The following is a 20,133-nucleotide window of genomic DNA, read 5'->3' as shown; positions in this document are numbered from 1 at the left end:
TTGATTTTTTAAGGTGCCATGGAACATGAACTTGTATTGCACCAGCTGAGGTGTAATGGTGTGCTGGAAGGTATCAGAATTTGCAGAAAGGGATTTCCCAGCAGGATTATTTACGGTGACTTCAAACAGAGGTTAGACAGGCGCTGTATTGCCAATCTATTCTGGTTGTTTTGTATCAACCCCCCCCCCATCGATAGTTTATGCCTTATCCCAGGGATCACCCAGGGATCATCCCTGTGCATCCACATGACGCACAAGGGATCCCTGGGGCAGGGAGGGATGATCCCTCCATTTTCCCGGGATAACCGGCACAGCTTTTACCCCGGTTTTTCCCGTGGTCTCAGGATCATCCCGAGACCGTGGGAAAAACCAAGGTCGGCAGTCCTGGTTTCCTCACAAGTAAATGCAAGGAGCTGGGAACCAGGCACAGGGCACGGAACTCTTCAAGCACTCTGTGCCCATTGGGGGTGAGGAGGGGAGTGGGGGTGGGGCTTTTTAAAAAAACAAAACAAAACTGACCTTATCGCTGGAGCGCTCATGCACTCATCTTCAATAAAAAAAATGGCGGGTGTGACGTCCTCCTTCCTCCTGGGACATCGCGCACCAGCATATTGTGATATCCTCCCCCTTTCCCTCCCCAGTGTAGACATGCCCTTATTTGCTTTGAATTTTTGAGTACTCCTGCATTGTATCATAGAACTTACCACTTAGTGCTATTCATATACACACATGACTTTGAAAGAAATTCTAACAGGCAAAATATACTACTTCAACTGTGTAAAGTAAAGAATTATAGAGTTGGTTCAAAACTTATAGTAATTTCTCAGCAGTCTCCATTTAACTTTGCCAATTTCCCTGTTTTAGGTAATTAGCTATTGGTGTTAAAATTTCCTTCACCATTTACTGACAGATACTGAACTAGATGGAACATTGGTCTGATCTGGGGGGCGAGGCTCTTCTTATGATCATGGCTTCGAATGTTAAGCATCTGCAATTTCTGCTTTCTCTAACAGATACAGAATATTAAATGCAAGTGCCATTCCAGAGGGACAGTTCATGGATAGCAAGAAGGCTTCTGAGAAGCTTCTTGGATCCATTGATGTTGACCACACTCAGTATAAATTTGGTCATACCAAGGTAAAATTACACTCTGACACAAGAATGTAATATTCGGGTTTCTTGAGTCACTGACGAATAATTGCAATATTTTCATTTTCTAGGTGTTCTTCAAAGCTGGCCTTTTGGGTACTCTAGAAGAGATGAGAGATGATAAGCTGGCTGAGTTGATTACACGTACACAGGCTATGTGCCGTGGTTTCTTAGCAAGGTCGGAATTCCAGAAAATGATGGAACGGAGGTAGAGTTTTGCTATTTTGCCATCTATAATTTGACTCACGATCACACTGACCTAACAGATTCATATGCACTCCACAAAGCTAACTATGGTATAAAATTCTGTGGCAGCAAATGTGTGCATTTGCCATCATGTGTACGTATGGTGGGCAGCCATGGCCAATCCCAGCCCTTTGGAACATGTACATGTACAATATGATAGAATATGGTACCTGTACAATATGGTAGAATATATGCATACACATCACATTTTCTGTGTTCATATAAAATGTTTAAAGGAATAGACTCGAAAAACAGAAGTGTTTATCATAGGCATTCTCACATCCATTGTTTACGCAGTCATTATCACCTGAGTGTTCATAGTATGGGGACATCCATGCCAAGAAACAAGATAGGAATTTAAGCTATCTTAAGAAGATAGTCCTTTGTTAGATAGGATGTTTTATTTGATATATTTCTTCATGTATTTCTTCATATGTATAACCCCCCTTTTTAAGTAGTTTGTTTTTCTTACTTCCTCCTTTATATAAAAATATGAAGTTTTAGTTAAAGCTAAGGCATCAGAGAGTTTTAAAACCTGGTCAAACTTCTGCTTAGAGCTGTTCAAACATGCTTAACTAAGGCTTAATTGATGATCACTACATCAGAGAGCTCAGATAGTTCAGTATGAGAGCCACAAAAGGATTAGGCATAATAAACTAGATTGAACACACTTTAATCAGACTGAGTTTTTTATGAAATTATCAAGATTTATTTTTCCAACTTTACAGAGAGTCCATCTTTAGTATTCAATACAATGTCCGCTCATTCATGAATGTGAAGACCTGGCCTTGGATGAAGTTGTATTTCAAGATCAAACCTCTTCTGAAGAGTGCTGAATCAGAGAAGGAAATGGCCAACATGAAAGAAGAGTTTGAGAAGACAAAAGAAAGCCTCGCCAAGGCAGAGGCCAAAGTGAAGGAACTTGAAGAAAAAATGGTGTCGCTGATGCAAGAGAAGAATGACTTGCAGCTCCAAGTCCAGTCTGTAAGCATCATTGGTGACATTATACATTTTTGTCCTATTGACTTCATACCTGGCATAGCTTATGGTTATGGTTATGTATAATAAATATGTATATTTTATATAGATTATATACTTATCTGATACATAATATTTCACCATAGTTAGTTAAATTGCATATGGTCTGTCAAACCATATACCCCCTACACATATATACAAACTTTGCTAGTTTGTATACTATCACAACCATTCTTTATTAAAACATCTCCTCCAATACATTGACTTACTTTGGGTACAGGAACTACCAGGGCTGGCCAAAGAAGTTTTGCTGCCTGAGGCAAAGGTCAAGATGGTGCCCTCCCATTCTAAGTACAGAAGTCAACTGGATTGGCAGTTGAATATTTCTTCTATACAGGCAATGGGGCAGTGTGCTATACCATGCCTTAGGACAGCGGGCTAGGTTAGGGAGCATAGGGCATACATAACTTTGTCCTCCAACAGCATAGAATGGCTGGAGTGCTCAGGTGGAACAGTCAAGGGTCTCCTGCTGCTGCATGTTCCAGCGTATAAGTAGGTTGGTTCTCTCTGCTGAAATGAATGACTCCACACAAGAGAACTGTGTGTGTATCAACCTTTAGATCTGGGGAAATAATCTTAAAAGTTATTTAACATATGCTTTCTATCCATAGGAATCTGATGGCTTAGCAGATGCTGAGGAGAGATGCGACCAGCTGATCAAAACCAAAATCCAGCTGGAAGCTAAAATTAAGGAGCTGACTGAACGGGCAGAAGATGAAGAAGAAATGAATGCTGAGTTGACAGCCAAAAAGAGGAAACTGGAAGATGAATGCTCAGAACTGAAGAAAGACATTGATGATCTGGAGTTAACACTGGCCAAGGTTGAAAAGGAGAAGCATGCCACGGAAAACAAGGTATTGACCAGAACATGCCCCCAAACTGCAGCAAAGTCAGAATGTTGTATTGACACTGTAGAGTATAATAATATGCTGAACCTAATTGTTCACTTCTAAAAGGTGAAAAACCTCACTGAAGAGATGGCTGTGTTGGATGAGAACATTGCCAAACTGACCAAAGAAAAGAAAGCCCTCCAAGAGGCCCATCAGCAGACCTTGGATGACCTGCAGGCAGAGGAAGACAAAGTGAATACTCTGACCAAAGCAAAGACCAAGCTGGAGCAGCAAGTAGATGATGTAAGCACAACAACATGGGGAACGGCAGCTCTTATGTAAAGGTAGCTTTATAGTGTCAGAATGTTTATGACCACTTTCTCTACAGCTTGAAGGGTCTCTGGAGCAAGAAAAAAAGATTCGCATGGACCTTGAAAGAGCCAAGAGGAAGCTTGAAGGGGATCTGAAGCTGGCCCAGGAATCCACAATGGATTTGGAAAACGATAAGCAGCAGCTGGATGAAAAGCTTAAGAAGTAAGTAAAGCCTGTTGTGGAAGCCCTCAGGAAGCCTTTGTGCTACAAAGCATTTGACTTGGATTTAACACCTTGTGTTTTGTTGTAAAAAGGAAAGACTTTGAAATCAGCCAGCTCCAAAGCAAAATTGAAGATGAGCAGGCCTTGGGCTCCCAGCTTCAGAAGAAGATCAAGGAGTTACAGGCAAGTCAAGCACACGTTGGCTCTGTTGCGACTGGGAGAATGGATTCATCTGGGAAGACATTTTGGGTGTTAATGGTTGCTTTGCTTTTCCTAGGCCCGTATTGAGGAACTGGAGGAAGAGATTGAGGCTGAGCGTGCATCTCGGGCCAAAGCAGAGAAGCAGCGGGGTGATCTCTCACGGGAACTTGAAGAGATCAGTGAGCGTCTGGAGGAAGCTGGTGGGGCAACAGTAGCTCAGATTGAGATGAACAAAAAACGTGAGGCAGAATTCCAAAAAATGCGCCGGGACCTTGAAGAGGCCACTCTGCAGCATGAAGCAACCGCATCTGCCCTCCGCAAGAAGCACGCAGACAGTGCAGCTGAACTTGGGGAACAAATTGATAATCTGCAGCGAGTCAAACAGAAGCTGGAGAAAGAGAAGAGTGAGCTCAAGATGGAGATTGATGACCTTGCTAGCAATATGGAAACTGTATCTAAAGCTAAGGTATGCTACAGCAGTTTATACATTACTTTAGCTTTACCAGACAGAAGCACATCATATAAAATCATTCACAATCCTATCAGTTTAGTTATATAAAGATACACAAGCAGGATATTTTGATTCAGTAAAATATTGGCCCATATAAAATGCATGGTACAGGGGATAACTTCTTGGGTGTTTAAGTAGGATATGAAGTTTTAAACTGGCTTTTAAAGATACACACAAAACATTTTACCTATACTGTTAATCTGTAAATGTGAATACAGCAAATCATGTGTCCATTCATATTCATCATTCAGATATAAGCGCTAAAATGCTGGGATTGCTGTGGTTCCATGCCATGTATATAACTGTAGCAAATATTTTGTTTCTGCTTCATAACATGTTGTTTTGTAACCTATGGCAGCATGCCGACAATGGAACTCCATCCCTAAGCAGGTTGAATTTGTCCATAGTTTCTGAAGGGCAGTAAAGACATTCCTGTTTTGCTCAATGTTTCTTGGTTTTTAAAGACTGACAGCTGGCTTTATTCTTTTGGAGGGTTTTAGTGCTGGTTTAAAATCATTGTTGCTTTTTTAATTTTATTTTAAATATTTATTTTGACACTACCATGAGGAGGCCTTTTGTGACCAAAAGATGCTCTATATGCCTCCCTGCCCACTTCCTGAAGCTTGCTTCTCAATTCCCCACCTCCACCCCCTGTATTATACTGTATTGTGTCATTGCTGGGGTTTGACAAAGAGCAATGATATTAGGAACTGGCTAATACAGATAACGGGGTCAATATAACACTTACTTCCAATTAAAAAAAGCAGTTCCCCCTCCCCACTGCTTGCCCTCAGAATCTGCTCTAGGCAGCTGGGAAAACCCCTATTGACTCAATGCTGAAGTCAAGATATAAGCACGTAGTTCAGTTTTTCTTAGGGGTCAAACATTCTTGTCTTAAAAGGTTCATGTGTATTTGAAAGTAATTGAGTCCAAATAATTCAGGATCATATATTCAAATTCCTTCTCTTTGGACATTTCACATCTAGGCAAATCTTGAGAAGATAAGCCGCACGTTAGAAGATCAGCTCAGTGAGGTTAAAGCAAAGGAGGAAGAACACCAGCGCACTATCAATGACTTGAGTGCTCAAAGAGCTCGTCTGCAAACAGAAACAGGTAATATATTGGACTTAAGAAGATTATTTAATACACGAATACTTGGTACCTTGCCATAATTAGAGTTATGACCCACTTGCTGAATTTGTACGGCCTGATTGGCAGTGCTTCCAGAAGAAGCAATCTCCCTGTGCCTTCCATGGAATTTAACAGGGGGTCCAGGTTATGTTGTCTTCCACTCATATGTTGACTTCCACTCCCTGTGTTATTATTTATGATTACTAGGAAACAAATATTTTTAAGAAAAAAGCACAATTTGAAATAAAATCAATTTAAACAATTTTCTCTTCATTAGGGGAATACTCACGCCAAGTAGAGGAAAAAGATTCACTGATTTCTCAGCTCACGAGAGGCAAGCAAGCCTTTACCCAGCAGATTGAGGAACTGAAGAGGCAACTTGAGGAAGAGATAAAGGTGTGCATTATGTCCCACATACTGCATGGATCTAAACCCTTTTTTTTTTGCTACTACATTATTGTTCTCTTCTATTTCATGTTTATCTGATGTGAATTAACTAATCTGTTGTGTCTTTAAAAGCATCAGAACATACATTGCTTTTGTTTTAAACAATCCAGGACCTCTTTCCTCTATGCAGTTACAGTCACTTTATCTCTCTTCCTGTATGCAATTTGATGAACTCCCATCCTCATTATTTGAGAAGCACTGGGTTTGCTCAAGAAAGTTCTCAGCTATGGTCTCCCTAATCTTTCATTCTATTAGGCTAAAAACTGTTCACCTTTCTTAGTATCCAAACCAACCCTCTGCATTTTTATGTGCATCTTCTAACAATAGGTAATAAAACTGCTCATAGAATGCGTTGCAATTAAGCTATTAAACAATGTATCTGACAAAATGCACTCTTGCCCACGAAACCTCATGCCACACCGTATAAGCTTATGCCATGATAAGCTTATGCCACCTTTCAGCAATACTCTTAGGGAAGCTAAAAATAAACTGTTTAAAAATACAAATACAATAAAAAAAATACCATAAAACAGATAAAACAGTAGAACAGCAGAATAAAACACAGAAAGGCAATTTAGGATTTTACTACAACAGGCATGGCTACCATGCTGAAATCTGTCACTATTAAACTCTTCCCTTATTCCAGGCCAAGAATGCACTGGCCCATGGTTTGCAATCTGCTCGCCATGACTGTGATTTGCTCCGGGAGCAATATGAAGAGGAGCAGGAAGCCAAGGCTGAGCTACAACGTTCCATGTCCAAGGCCAATAGTGAAGTCGCTCAGTGGAGGACCAAATATGAAACAGATGCCATTCAGCGCACAGAAGAGTTAGAAGATGCCAAGTAAGTGCAAGAATGAGAGAGAGAGAGAGAGAGAGAGAGAGAGAGAGAGAGAGAGAGAGAGAAAACAGGAGGTATAAATGTGAAAACATTCAAATGTTAAAGATGTAGTTTGCAGTTGGGACAGGAAAAAGTCAAGATGTTTTCGTATTGGAAAAACAGTTGTATGTCTCAGGGTCAATGGACAGAACAAGTTAGGGTTTTGTGCTGGGTTCAGAGATGTTGTGCTTGCATTATGACATGTGTTAACACAGGAGGAGCTAATTACAGTGTGTTTAAGAGACTGTATTCTCAGGGCTCCTTAAATATTTTCAAACTTTAGGTAATGTAGGTAATGGATGAAAAAGAATCAGTGCATGCTATGATTACATTTCACCAGGAAAAAGCTTGCCCAGCGTCTGCAGGATGCTGAAGAACATGTAGAGGCTGTGAATTCCAAGTGTGCTTCTCTTGAGAAGACAAAGCAGAGGTTGCAGAATGAAGTGGAGGACCTGATGATTGATGTGGAAAGGTCCAATGCAGCCTGTGCAGCTCTAGATAAGAAGCAGAAGAACTTCGATAAGGTATTCTTTGGCCATAATACAAAAAACAAAACAAAACAACAACACCATCCCACAAAGTATATTATACAAACACCTCTGGTTCAACAAATTAATTGCTTGGTGGTGTTTTACAGATTCTGGCAGACTGGAAACAGAAATATGAGGAAACCCAGTCTGAACTGGAAGCTTCCCAGAAGGAGTCTCGCTCTCTCAGCACAGAACTCTTTAAGATGAAGAATGCCTATGAGGAATCCTTGGATCACCTGGAAACTCTGAAACGCGAGAACAAGAACCTCCAGCGTAAGTCCATAAATCCTTTATTTCATTTTGTAATAGGTGTCCAAAACTATGAACGTGCCAATTCACTGGTACAGCTGAAGCAAGGAATCATATGGATGCAGGTCTGACCCAAGAGATTTGTTGCCTGAGAAGGAGTAGCAAATGGCACCCCTCCCCCTGTCAAGATGCATAGTACCCAAGGCGGGTCAACTTATTTTTGCATCTAAGGAAAAATAATAATCCTACAAGGGTCTCTCCCTTCTGTCGCAGCAGCAACCCATTTGTTGTCCTTAAATGTCAACCAAAATCAGTTGCCTGAGTCAACTGACTCACTCTCCCAAATTAAGGAGCTAGCCCTGTTTGGATGGGACATCTTCATACAGTCCTTCTTCCCAAGGCTGGGAGAGCACCCACGTGCATAAGACCTCATACTTATTGTCTGTAAGACACTTGGAAAAATGCAAAATCATTATTATTGCTTATTTTTATTTGTTGTTTAGAAGGCTTCTAGATAATTAAATATTGTACAAAAATAAAACAGGGCCCATCCAAAGGCTGATAATTAAAAACAATACTAATGTTAACTCACTCTCTGCCTGTCAAGCAAGCATACAGTAGCAATGATGAGAAAGAGGAGGAGGAGCAATAGTGGCAGGTAACAACGGTGGTAAGAAGATAGAGGGCCATTGTGGATGTCTTGGCCAAGCACCCTCAAAGATGTTGAGCCAGCAGCACTGGGTATTATAGTAGTAGAACTATTCAGCCCTAAATGGATAGTCTGGGACGAATCGAGGAAATCCCTCATCCTATCTGAATTCTGGTTATTTGAAATAAACACCATGCCTTTTTCTCTTTGCTTTGTGTGAAACTAACAGAGGAGATATCTGACCTAACTGAACAGATTGCTGAGGGAGGAAAGGCCATCCATGAACTCGAGAAAGTGAAGAAGCAGATTGAGCAAGAGAAATCTGAACTCCAGGCTTCTCTAGAGGAAGCTGAGGTAATCATGAAAAAAGAGGGGGGGACTTTTGATTTTTAACATAGAGAAATAATTCAATAGGCAACTGAAACACTATATGAACATAGAAGAAGAATCTTAATGAATTAGACCAAAGGTTCATCTAGTCCAGCAATGTTTGCCACTGGGAAGCCCATAAACAGGGCTTGAAGGCGAAAGCCTTCTCCCATTGTTATTCTCCAGCAGCTGGTACTCAGAGACATACTGAGTCTGTTCACACATTACGACGACAGCCCACCATGGCTTAATTTACCTGCAACGACTGGTGCATTGTGCCAGGTACCCATGGGCACTTAGCTTGCCATGGCTTGTCCTGTTGTGAGAACTGAGGAGGCAAAGTTTGTTTGAGGAATAGACATTCCTCAAATAAACCTAAAACAAGCCATGGGTTATTTGAGGATTGTCTAACCCCCCAAACTCCTTTCACCTGGGTTTGCATGACATAAGCAGACACAGGAAGTTGGGTACCATGCAAAAAAGATTCTCAGGTGCAGCCAGATAAACTAAGCCACAGTGAGCTGTCATCTCATGCAAACCAGGTCACAGTCTCTAAATCTGGCAACTCAATTTAGCTCTCATAACAATCATTACTAGACTGATTCTCTATAAATTGTCTAGACCTCTTTAAAAGCCAGCTAAACCCATGGCTACCACGTGATGTAGGAGCAAATTCCAAATATCAGTTCTGTGTTCTCTGAAAAAGTACTTCCTTTTATCTGCCCTGAATCTTCTGCCAATCTGTTAATTGGATGAACTTGAGTTCCGGTATGAGTGAGAAGAACTTGTCCCTACCCACTTTCTCTATGTAATGCAGAATTTTACAAACGTCTATCATATGGCTCTATAATATGGCTATTTGTTAACTCTTTGGTTTTAAGGCCGCACTGGAACATGAAGAAGGCAAAATCCTACGCATCCAGCTTGAACTCAACCAGGTGAAGGCTGACATTGACAGGAGAATTGCAGAGAAAGATGAGGAAATTGATCAGCTGAAGAGGAACCACGTGAGAGTGGTAGAGTCCATGCAGAGCACACTGGATGCTGAGATCAGGAGCAGGAATGATGCCCTGCGGCTTAAGAAGAAGATGGAGGGAGATCTGAATGAAATGGAAATCCAGCTGAGCCACGCCAACCGCCAAGCTGCTGAGGCACTAAAGAACCTCAGGAACACGCAAGGACTGCTCAAGGTATATAGAGGACAACTTCAAGCAATTATCTGAAAGAGATAATTATCTTTATCAGTATCTCCTGTCAGTAAAATTGACATAGTAACAGTGAGGAAGCCTTTAACCCACCTATTTTTTCTCCTGTTCCTTATATAGGATACCCAGATACATTTGGATGATGCTTTGAGGAGCCAGGAAGATTTGAAGGAACAAGTGGCTATGATTGAGCGCAGAGCTAATCTGATGCAGGCTGAGATTGAGGAGCTCCGGGCAGCTCTGGAACAGACAGAAAGAGGCAGGAAGATAGCTGAACAGGAGCTTCTGGATGCCAGTGAACGTGTGCAACTCCTCCACACACAGGTGATTTTCTAATATGTAACAACTACATGGGTAGGAGAGGGAATAAACTAGGTGTAGGTACTGCTGTAGCTATAGGGATTGTGGCAAATGTGTAAACATGCAATTCATTCTCTTTTCTAATGAACATTTTTAGTTTAGTTCCTACGTTCATGCAAGGAACGATAGTCATACAAGCTCCCCATTTTTTTTGTTATCCATACTGAAAATAACTATGGTCACTTATATCCAAAAGTTATCAAGTGACATGATGTGGATTTTAATGCCCCTTTAAGGCTGTGGAGATGATCCATTATTTATTCAAAGCATTTTCACCCTCCTCTACAATTGAGAAGGCTCCAAGAACGGTTCGCATAAGATCAATAAAAAACAAGAGTGCCTCTACACAGACTTACAATCTAAAATATATGACACAATATATATTACTGTGATTTTAGATTGTAAGCCATATGGCAGATTGTCTTGTTTTGTTTTATTCTGTACAGAGCCATGAACATTGATGGCGCTTTATAAAATAATAATAATAATAATAATAATAATAATAATAATAATAATAATAATAATGGAAACATGGGCAGAGAGAGAAGAAAAAACAAATGCAGGCAACCATCACACTTACACAGTAATTCTTATAATAACTAGCTGGAATGGAAAAAAAGTTGAGGGAGAGGAGCAGTTAAATGCAGCTGTTCTCAGCAGAGCTGATGGAGTGTCCATACTTCCCATCTCTCTACTGCTATTTGATGGAATGGCTGCTGCCAGATAATATCTGAAGGGCGGAAGACCCAGATGGAGCTGGTCTCTCCATTTGGGGAAATGTTCGTGGCTTATTTCTGAGTAGTTGCAATTGCGTTCAGCAACATTCTTTTAGAAATTGAAAGGAATACAGATAACAAATCTAGGTTTTATATTTTACAAAAACATGCCTTTTCCCAAATAGAACACCAGCTTGATCAACACCAAGAAGAAGCTGGAAACAGACATTTCCCAAATCCAGAGTGAAGTGGAAGAGACTATTCAGGAAGCACGCAATGCAGAAGAGAAAGCCAAGAAGGCCATCACTGATGTGAGTTGGAAAAGTTCTGTTGAAACTGTAAACATGTTTGCAGCTGCCATTTATGGCTTCCTGAATTGGGTTGATTTTTCTATTAATAGGCAGCCATGATGGCAGAGGAGCTGAAGAAGGAGCAAGACACCAGTGCCCATCTGGAGAGGATGAAGAAGAACCTGGACCAGACTGTGAAGGACCTACAGCACCGTCTGGATGAGGCAGAACAGCTGGCAATGAAGGGTGGCAAGAAGCAGCTCCAAAAACTGGAGCACAGGGTGTGTATCCCTTACACATATGTGCATGTATTTCTAATTCTATTATACAAGTTAAAGTGCTAAGAGTTAATTTTTTTTTCTTCAGGTGCGTGAGTTGGAAGCTGAAGTTGAGAATGAGCAGAAGCGCAGTGCTGATGCTATCAAGGGTGTTCGTAAATATGAGAGACGTGTAAAGGAACTGACCTACCAGGTGAGGGTGGAACTTTTCAGTATATCTTCTGGGGAAATTAAATATTGGTGGATGAAACTGTAAAAACATTTTTATAATCAAATACACTCACACTGTTCTGTATTTTTATCTACTTTCATCAGTCTGAAGAAGATCGGAAGAATGTTCTCAGACTCCAGGATCTGGTTGACAAACTGCAGATGAAAGTGAAAGCATATAAGAGACAATCTGAAGAAGCTGTAAGTATTACTTTGAATTTGGTGTGACTTCAACTAGAATTATGGAGGTGAATTGAATTTTGTACAGAAAGCAAAACTTTTATTTGCATCGATAACTACAGAACAAATGCATTTGACTTCCATAAGACGCAGAACCAAATAAAGTTCAGTGGGGTTTATGTGAGATCAGCTCTCAATGGATTCTGCCCTTAGTAACATCCTCATAGCAGTCAGAAGGCAGAATCCCTGTTCAGGCTGTTTTAAAGAATTTTAAAACTGTAATTAAAGGAACATGAAATCATCATCATTTTTTTACCACTTTCCTGTTTATATTACAGTTCTTACTAAATGCTGTACATTTGAATAGTGCAGAAAGGCCATTGCCATTTTCCATAATCATTTTTAAGGGATAATACTGACCAATAAGTATTATATTTCTGTGGAATCTTTCCTCCAAGGAACTCAGAGTTGTGTACATGCTCCATCCCCTTCTAAATTGTACCCTCACAACAATCCTGTTAGGCTGAGGGATAGTGACTGACTCAATGTCTCCCAGTGACCTTCATGGCTTTGTGGGGATGTGAACATGTTTTTTTCTACTTGTAAGATGACATTCTAACTATTAGACCTTATTTGTCTTGACTGGTGATTTCTTTCACTTAAGAATCCACTAATACATTTAGTTATGACTTCTAGAAACACTGAGATAGAGTAGTGTGCAATACCTGCACAGCAAAATAAATGGTGAGGTACATGTATTTCCATCTGCATAATAATGTATGCATTCCTAATGCAACTGTATATTCCTATTCACATTTTATGGCAAGAATGGTGATGCACTGGATGCCTCACATCTAATGTATGTATCAAAATGCAGGTACATATCTGCATTCTGGCTTCACATGTGGTTCATGGAAACTCATGGAAGTCATGGCTGTGGAAACTCATGGAACAGAGCAAATGCCTTTTGGGCAACCTCATATTGGGTACATATTGCCTTTTCTCATGGCTTTGGAATTTTTGGGCCATAGCATTTATACCTAGACTACAGTGTATAAAGAAAACCACATTAGCCATTGTGAAATATTGCAGTATAAATTTGCAGTATAAATTTAATAAGCAGCTCTAAAGAACATGAAATAAGTAGGGATATAAAAAAACGATATGAACATGTAGACTTTTCATTAAACATTGAGTGTTTACCCTGCTCATGAAAGATGAATTTTTTGCTATGAGAGTGAGGAACCTGTGATGTTTTCATTTTAAATTGCTGTTTTTGCTTTTCTGAAATCTATCCAATCAAATCAATTAAGCAAACCAGCAGAAAATAAATAAATAAATGAAACACTGATTTAAATCTCCTTATTGACAGTACTACTACATTTAACATATATGTATATTTTACCCTTTACCTTAGAAATCAAGATATAGGTGGAATCTATAGGCTGCTTGGAGTTTTTCTTTATAATTCTTCATAACAGATTAAATTTAGTCTCTTTTCGACAGATTGAGGAACAGATATGACAAATGCTGCTGTGTATTCCCTGATTAGTATATAAAATAAAATCCTGCTACATTTTATAGATGTCACATGCTTTCAGTTTGCCTTTAGCTAGTTTCAGTTGGTATGCCATTTTTTCTGCTGTGGCTTTATTCTGCCAGCTCTGTATACCAAAATTTCAATCTTAAAAGTTCTGAAGTTTTCCAGCTTTTAGCTATGACTCTCTGGTTAGCCATCAGCATAAATTCAATTAAGTCCCTAAATGCTTTGCCCAGATTGCTGAGAACTAAATGTGATACTAGCTGAAAAGCAGGAAGGACTGAGCCATATAATGTTCATATCTATCTGTCTGTTAACAGGAGGAACAATCCAATGTGAATCTTTCCAAGTTCCGCAAGATTCAGCATGAACTGGAAGAGGCCGAGGAGCGGGCTGACGTTGCTGAGTCCCAGGTTAACAAACTCAGGGTGAAGACCCGAGAAGTGCATAAGAAGGTTGTTGTAAGTGAAGAATAAGGTCACCTAGAAGCTACAAAGTGACTGAAGAGAAGCGCAAAATGTGAAGCTCTTTGTCACTTCCTGTAATAATTATTATTTATTTTGTCCTCAATTTCTGGAAAATAAAGATAGCAGATTCCTTAGCAAACTGATAAGTGGCTTTTGTGTTTTACTTACCAGTCTAGTATTACTATTTTGGGGGTATTATTTCATGTTCAACTTTAATTCTGTCCCTTAAAAATGCATTTGTGAGAAAGAAGATGTGCTTCAAAACACACATTACTCTTAAATTTTATTATACAATTAAAGTAGACTAATTCGTTAAAAGAGAGAAAGCTTGTCTGTAGAGTTCAGCTATATTTATTTAGTACTAACCACGATGTGGTCAGTCTGCCTTTGTTCCTTTCCACATATATACCATATTTCCTCACATATCAGCTTAGAATGGTATAAACACATAAAGACACTGTTTCTTTGCATTCGTAGAGCACAGATTTGAGCTGTTGTCCTTTGTTGTTGGAGTTCAGTGGAGCGAGCTGAAGGAGACCGATAAGAAATCCTACGGTGAGGCCACATCTGCCTGGTTCAGATGATCATTGCCACCCATTATGGCTTAACTAAGCCACTGTGGTTTGCAGTATGTGCTGGGGGGCCATTCTGTTAACCAACTGCAGCTTGTAGTTTGTCATATTGTCTAAACTGGGGGGGTTGGGCTGTTGGCATTGTTAACCACCCAGAGCCCATGGACTATTTTAGAGTTGTTTGGTGGTTAACAAATTACTGATCCAACCTAATCTCACCAGGTTCGAATGACACAATAGCCTACAAGTGGGGTGGGGTAGGGAATGGGTTATGGAACAGGTGCCCACAGGTACCAGGCATGTGTAGTAAACCACAATGTAAGCCACTGTGGGTTGCAATGATCATCTGAATCTGGTCTCTGCCTTTGATCCATCTTCCCTACCCCTGGAATCTCTCCCCCGTCCTCATTTCAGTTCTCTGTGGGCTCTAAGTAGAACCTCTGCCCCATCCAACCCCCTCCAGCCAGTGGATCTGTAGACTAGGATTGCAACTGGTAATTATCAGTCTTTAATCGTTAGAAATTAAAGACTGATAATTATTTCCCCAATATGTTGCCCTCAACCTCATCTGAACAAAACCTTGCTTCCACACAATATTTTGGGAAATAAGTGCTGGGAAAAGAATGACCAGTTCTTTCATTCCATTCCATTCATTTCAAAACCAAGATATCTTAGACAATTTAAATTGGGGGGGCGGAGCCAGTGAACAAATGGAACAGTAGGGCAAATCGTTGCTGCAGGACAGTAGGTCCTAAAAATCTTATCATCTAAAGCAATCGGGCTGGGAGTGGCGAAGAAAGCGATGAGAAGCTTTGCGCTGTAGGCGGGAGGAAAAGAATAAATCATTTTGCTACATGTAATGGACAATTAGGCTGCAAGAAAGTGGGGGCTTGGAGAAGAGGTTTTCCTCAAGCACTGTCCCTGACGGAGCGCTTATCTTGAAAGGGAAACTTTGTTGGAAAAAAGCCAGCGTCAGGAGAGAGTGATGTCAGCCCCATTTCGGTAATTACTGTTTAATTACAGTAATAATCCCCCGCCGGTGTCTCAGATGCATCACGGCAACTGTTTTTGTTAAAAGTGAAACAAAGGGAACAGCTCGTAAATAAAGGGATTTATGCCACCTAAGAAAGATCCATTTGTAAAGCCGAAGTGGCAAAGAAAACACACGTCTAATAATACAGCCGCTCGTCTTCAAAAATTAGCTGATTCGAACAGAGATAAAGAGCAGGAGCAGAGCCAAAAAGAACCAAAAATGGCTGCCAAAGTTGGCACGGAGCCAGATATACAGCTAGCCACGTTGGCAGAGATGTCTGTTCTATTAAAAGGAGTGAAAGATGCGATCTTTGCGAAAATTGAGGATGAAAGGGGGTTTATGTTGTTATGTATGTAAATTTGAAACTTAGCACACAAGGGATCGGAAAGATTACCAAAGATTTAAGCATGGATAAGAAGATAAGAATCTCAACGCTCAATGTCAAGGGTCTGGGGGCAGTCGTGAAAAGGAGGAGAATTGAACAATTGTTAAATAGAGATGGTTCTGACATTATATTTATGCAGGAAACGCATCAATGTAAAGACGAGACAAATGTAATTCGTCTGAAATGGTCAGTTTATTATGAAAAATCGTTGGGGACTTCCAAAAAAAAACCGGGGTGGCCATTTTGATTTCAAAAAGAAGTGGATTCACGTTGGAGAACATTAAAAAGGATGAGAATGGGGGATATCTCTTGATTAAAGGTCAAATTGAAGGGAAAATGTATACTTTGATTAATGTTTATGCACCAAATGAAGAAGTATTCAGAGAGATAGAAGAATTTAAGGAGGGATATGTTATTTTGGTGGGAGATTTTAATATGGTTATGGATAATAGAGTAGACAGGTCAAACCCCACTAATGTAGAAAAGAGAAATAACATTACTATTTTAAATAAATTAATTAAAGAAAAGGATTTTGTTGACGGTTGGAGAGTTCTTAGAGGGGCGGATCCTGGGTTTACTTTTTATTCTCCAGTCCATCATACATATTCTAGGATAGATCATATTTTTGTCTCCAGAGAGTTTGTAACTAAGCTATGCAGAATGGAATTAGGGGTAATTAGAGTAACAGATCATGCATTGGTAAGTTTAGACTTTACAGTTAGTAAGGATTATAAAGAAGCGTTAATGTGGAGATTGAATACTAAGATATTTAAGCATACCAAAGTGGTTGAAAAAATGCAAGAGGAATTGTCAGAAACCTGGGAAATAAATGAAAAGGGAGGAACAAGGACGGCAGTGGTTTGGGACATCATGAAGGCTGTGACTAGGGGGATCTGTATTAGGGAAACGTGTAACCTAAAAAGACAACAGGATGTATTGCAGATTAGATTAGAGATAGAGATAAAAAAGTTGGGAAAAGAATATTGGCAAACCAAAAATAAACATAATTTAATAGAACTACAAGCAAAGAAAAAGGAATTAGAGAATATAAATTTAGAAGAAGTTCAGAAGAATTTAATTTATATGAAAAGAGAATATTTTCAAAATAGTAATAAGAATTCTAAAATGCTTGCTAAACTCACACAAAAGGAAAAAGCTAAAAACGGGATAGGATCAGTAAAAAATAAGCAAGGCAATTATTGTCACATGATGAAGGATAAAATAAAAAAAATTCAGGAATTTTTCGAAGATTTATATAAGGAAAAAGACACCCAAAAGAAGAGGATGGAAGTGTAATGTGGACAAATACTTGAAGAAGGGATTAGAAAAAGAGCATAAGGAAGTAATGGACAAAACTATATCACAAAGTGAAATAGAGGAGGTTATAGAGCAGCTGAAAGTGGGGAAATCACCTGGGGCAGATGGTCTAGGACCAGAGTACTATAAAATTTTCAAACCATTAATAGTGCCAAAATTATTGAAATTATATAACGCTATATTGGAAGGGGAGAGGATTCCAGAATCATGGGAGCATTCGATAATAATTTTAATTCCGAAGCCGGATAAGGATTTGACTCTCCCTGACTCATATAGAACGATTTCGTTAATAAATCAAGATGCAAACATTTTCTCAACTATTTTGGCTAAATGATTAAATAAATTTATAGCTAAGTATGATGGGGAAGACCAATGTGGTTTTATAGCAGGAAGACAGATGCATAGCTTAGTGGGTAGAGTTTAAAATTTAATACAGGGGATAAAAAAGTCAAAGATTTAAGCGGGTATTTTAGCATTGGATAGTTTTAAGGCTTTTGATTGTGTGAGCTGGCAAGCATTAAAGATGGTTATAAATAAAATGGGATTTGGAAACAAATTTAAAGCTATAATAGAGCAGTTATATTCCCAAAATACAACCGTAGTGGTAGTAAATGATGGAGTTACGGATAAGATACGACTAGCCAGAGGGACAAGACAAGGCTGCCCACTCTCTCCTGTCCTGTTTGTATTGGTTATGGAATTATTGGCAAATGTAATAAGAGACGATGGGGAGATAGAAGGGATAGGTAATAGTAATAAAATAAAATTGAATATGTTTGCAGATGATACCTTGGTAACCATTAAAGATCCTGTAGGGAAGATGGAAAGAATTAAACAGCAGTTGAAAGAATTTGAAGAAGTTACTGGGTTAAGAATAAATTGGGCAAAATCAGAATTGATGTTATTTAAATAAACTAAAAAGGAGGAAAAGGAGTGGGAAGGGAAAGTTATAGAATTGAGAATTAAAGAAAAAAATAGATATTTGGGAATTAGGAATACTAAAAATCTAGAAGATTTAGAAAATGAGAATTTAAGCGGTTTGAAAAAAGAGATATTAGAAAAATTGAAAAAATATAAAAGACTGAACCTCTCATGGTTTGGAAGAATAGCATTAATAAAGATGAAGATTTTACTTAAGATTAATTTTGTTTTTAGGATGCTAATAATAAGAATTTCAGATACAGAGTTAAAAAGTTGGCAGAATATTATAAATAATTATTGTAATGCGGAGAAGAAACCCAGGATTAATAAAAGCAAATGGTATTTAAGCCAAAGAAAGGGAGGATTGGGACTCCCAAACATTAGTTCTTATTATGTAGCAAATAGGTTAAGACATATTGTTGAAGCAATTTTAGGGGTAGGTGATTTAGACTGGATGGAGGATAAAACTACAAGTAATATAGAAGTAAATTTGCATAATGTATTTTTTAAGGAAAGAGGGGGGAAAATGGGTTGATGATTTAGGTAATCAGCTCTTGAAGTTCCATTGGAAACTTTGGAACAAATATAAAAAGGAATTGCTTCCAAGCAGCTCCCCTTTAACACCGGTGATAATGTTAAAGAATTTTCCTGAAGATTTAAATAATAGATTAAGTAAAGTTTTAATAGAGAAAAATAAAATGAAATTAAGAGACTGGTTTAGAGGGATGAATACAAGAGAGAAGATGGAAGAGGTTCTAAAAGACAAAGAATTAACTTGGTTAAATTATTGGCAATTGGAACAATGGACCAAAAATTGGGTAAGAGAAAACGGAGAGTGCAGAGAGATGACGAAGTTTGAGAAATTAATTGATAAAAAAGAAATTGATAAGGGAGAGAATACAGTGACAAAAGGTTTAATGAGTCAAATATATAATATACTACTTGAGAAAGGATTGTTGGATAGTGTAGGAAAATTGGTTTGGGAGACAGATCTGAAGATACGGATAGGACAGCAGAGTTCGGAAGGACTATGGAGACAGAGAGTGTTGAGAAATATGTCAGTGAGAATAAAGGAGAATTATTATAAAATTTTATGGAGGTGGTACCTAACCCCGGTTAGATTAAACAAGATTAATAAGAAGCATTCAGCAGATTGTTGGAGGGGCTGTGATGAAAAAGGAACGTATCTTCATATGTGGTGGGAATGTAAATATGTGCAAAAGTTGTGGAAGATGGTGTTTTCAGAGATTGAAGAAATTGTTGGAATGAAAATAGAAGAAACACCAAGAGTTGCATTACTCTCACTGCAAGAAGATATTAAATGTAGTAAAGAAATTAAGGAATTGATAACGAATTTGTTGACAGCAGCAAGGTTAATCTTAGCTAGGAACTGGAAGATTCAAGGTGATTATTGTATCAAAGAATGGTATAAAGAAGTATGGGATATTGCTATTAATGATAAATTGACATGTAATATTAAAGTGAGAAGGGGTATAGTAAAGACGAATGATTTTGAGGGAATCTGGAAAAAGTTCCTAGTTTTTGTGTTTTCTAAGGGAAGCGGGAAACCACCAGCAGAAGAAACTATAAGTTTTTGGAAACAGGAATGAGATCCCGAGGTGGGGGGTGCACTTTTATGTTGAGTATGATTATGTCTAATAGATTATGCATGAATATATGATATAAATGCTATTTTGTGTTTATGTATTATGTTCTTTTTCTGTTAATTGTATTGTTGTAGGTAAAAAGTCAATAATTTTTTTTTAAAAAAAGACAATTTTAATTTTCTAGAGATAAGCTAAAGTGCACCGTGGTTAAGAATGTGACCTACAAGAAGGGAGCCCTTGGCTCAAATTTTCTCAGCCATGAACTTGGTGGGTATCTCTAGCCAAATGC

The 20,133-nt window shown here is 38.8% G+C and overlaps 1 protein-coding gene across 1 annotated transcript in view; it reads left to right on the top strand.

Moving 5' to 3' along the window:
• LOC134394718 (myosin-1B-like) overlaps window positions 1–14,155 on the top strand; it is a 29,136-nt gene extending 14,981 nt beyond the window's left edge. The window contains exons 18-39 of the mRNA XM_063120393.1: window positions 14–131; window positions 1,014–1,137; window positions 1,221–1,357; window positions 2,124–2,379; window positions 3,045–3,287; window positions 3,390–3,566; window positions 3,652–3,797; window positions 3,890–3,980; window positions 4,075–4,464; window positions 5,496–5,622; window positions 5,918–6,036; window positions 6,734–6,930; window positions 7,307–7,490; window positions 7,604–7,769; window positions 8,624–8,748; window positions 9,645–9,953; window positions 10,089–10,292; window positions 11,230–11,355; window positions 11,445–11,615; window positions 11,701–11,805; window positions 11,928–12,023; window positions 13,863–14,155. Coding sequence (XP_062976463.1) covers window positions 14–131; window positions 1,014–1,137; window positions 1,221–1,357; window positions 2,124–2,379; window positions 3,045–3,287; window positions 3,390–3,566; window positions 3,652–3,797; window positions 3,890–3,980; window positions 4,075–4,464; window positions 5,496–5,622; window positions 5,918–6,036; window positions 6,734–6,930; window positions 7,307–7,490; window positions 7,604–7,769; window positions 8,624–8,748; window positions 9,645–9,953; window positions 10,089–10,292; window positions 11,230–11,355; window positions 11,445–11,615; window positions 11,701–11,805; window positions 11,928–12,023; window positions 13,863–14,018 — 3,767 coding nt within the window. The 3' untranslated portion in view covers window positions 14,019–14,155. The remainder of the gene's footprint in view (window positions 1–13; window positions 132–1,013; window positions 1,138–1,220; window positions 1,358–2,123; window positions 2,380–3,044; window positions 3,288–3,389; window positions 3,567–3,651; window positions 3,798–3,889; window positions 3,981–4,074; window positions 4,465–5,495; window positions 5,623–5,917; window positions 6,037–6,733; window positions 6,931–7,306; window positions 7,491–7,603; window positions 7,770–8,623; window positions 8,749–9,644; window positions 9,954–10,088; window positions 10,293–11,229; window positions 11,356–11,444; window positions 11,616–11,700; window positions 11,806–11,927; window positions 12,024–13,862) is intronic.
• The last annotated feature ends 5,978 nt before the right edge of the window (window positions 14,156–20,133 follow it).

This window comes from Elgaria multicarinata, chromosome 3, assembly GCF_023053635.1.
Source record: "Elgaria multicarinata webbii isolate HBS135686 ecotype San Diego chromosome 3, rElgMul1.1.pri, whole genome shotgun sequence".
In the NCBI taxonomy this organism is placed as follows: domain Eukaryota; kingdom Metazoa; phylum Chordata; class Lepidosauria; order Squamata; family Anguidae; genus Elgaria; species Elgaria multicarinata.
The sequence above is the reverse complement of the archived record's forward strand: the minus strand, read 5'-3'. Positions and strand labels throughout refer to the sequence as shown.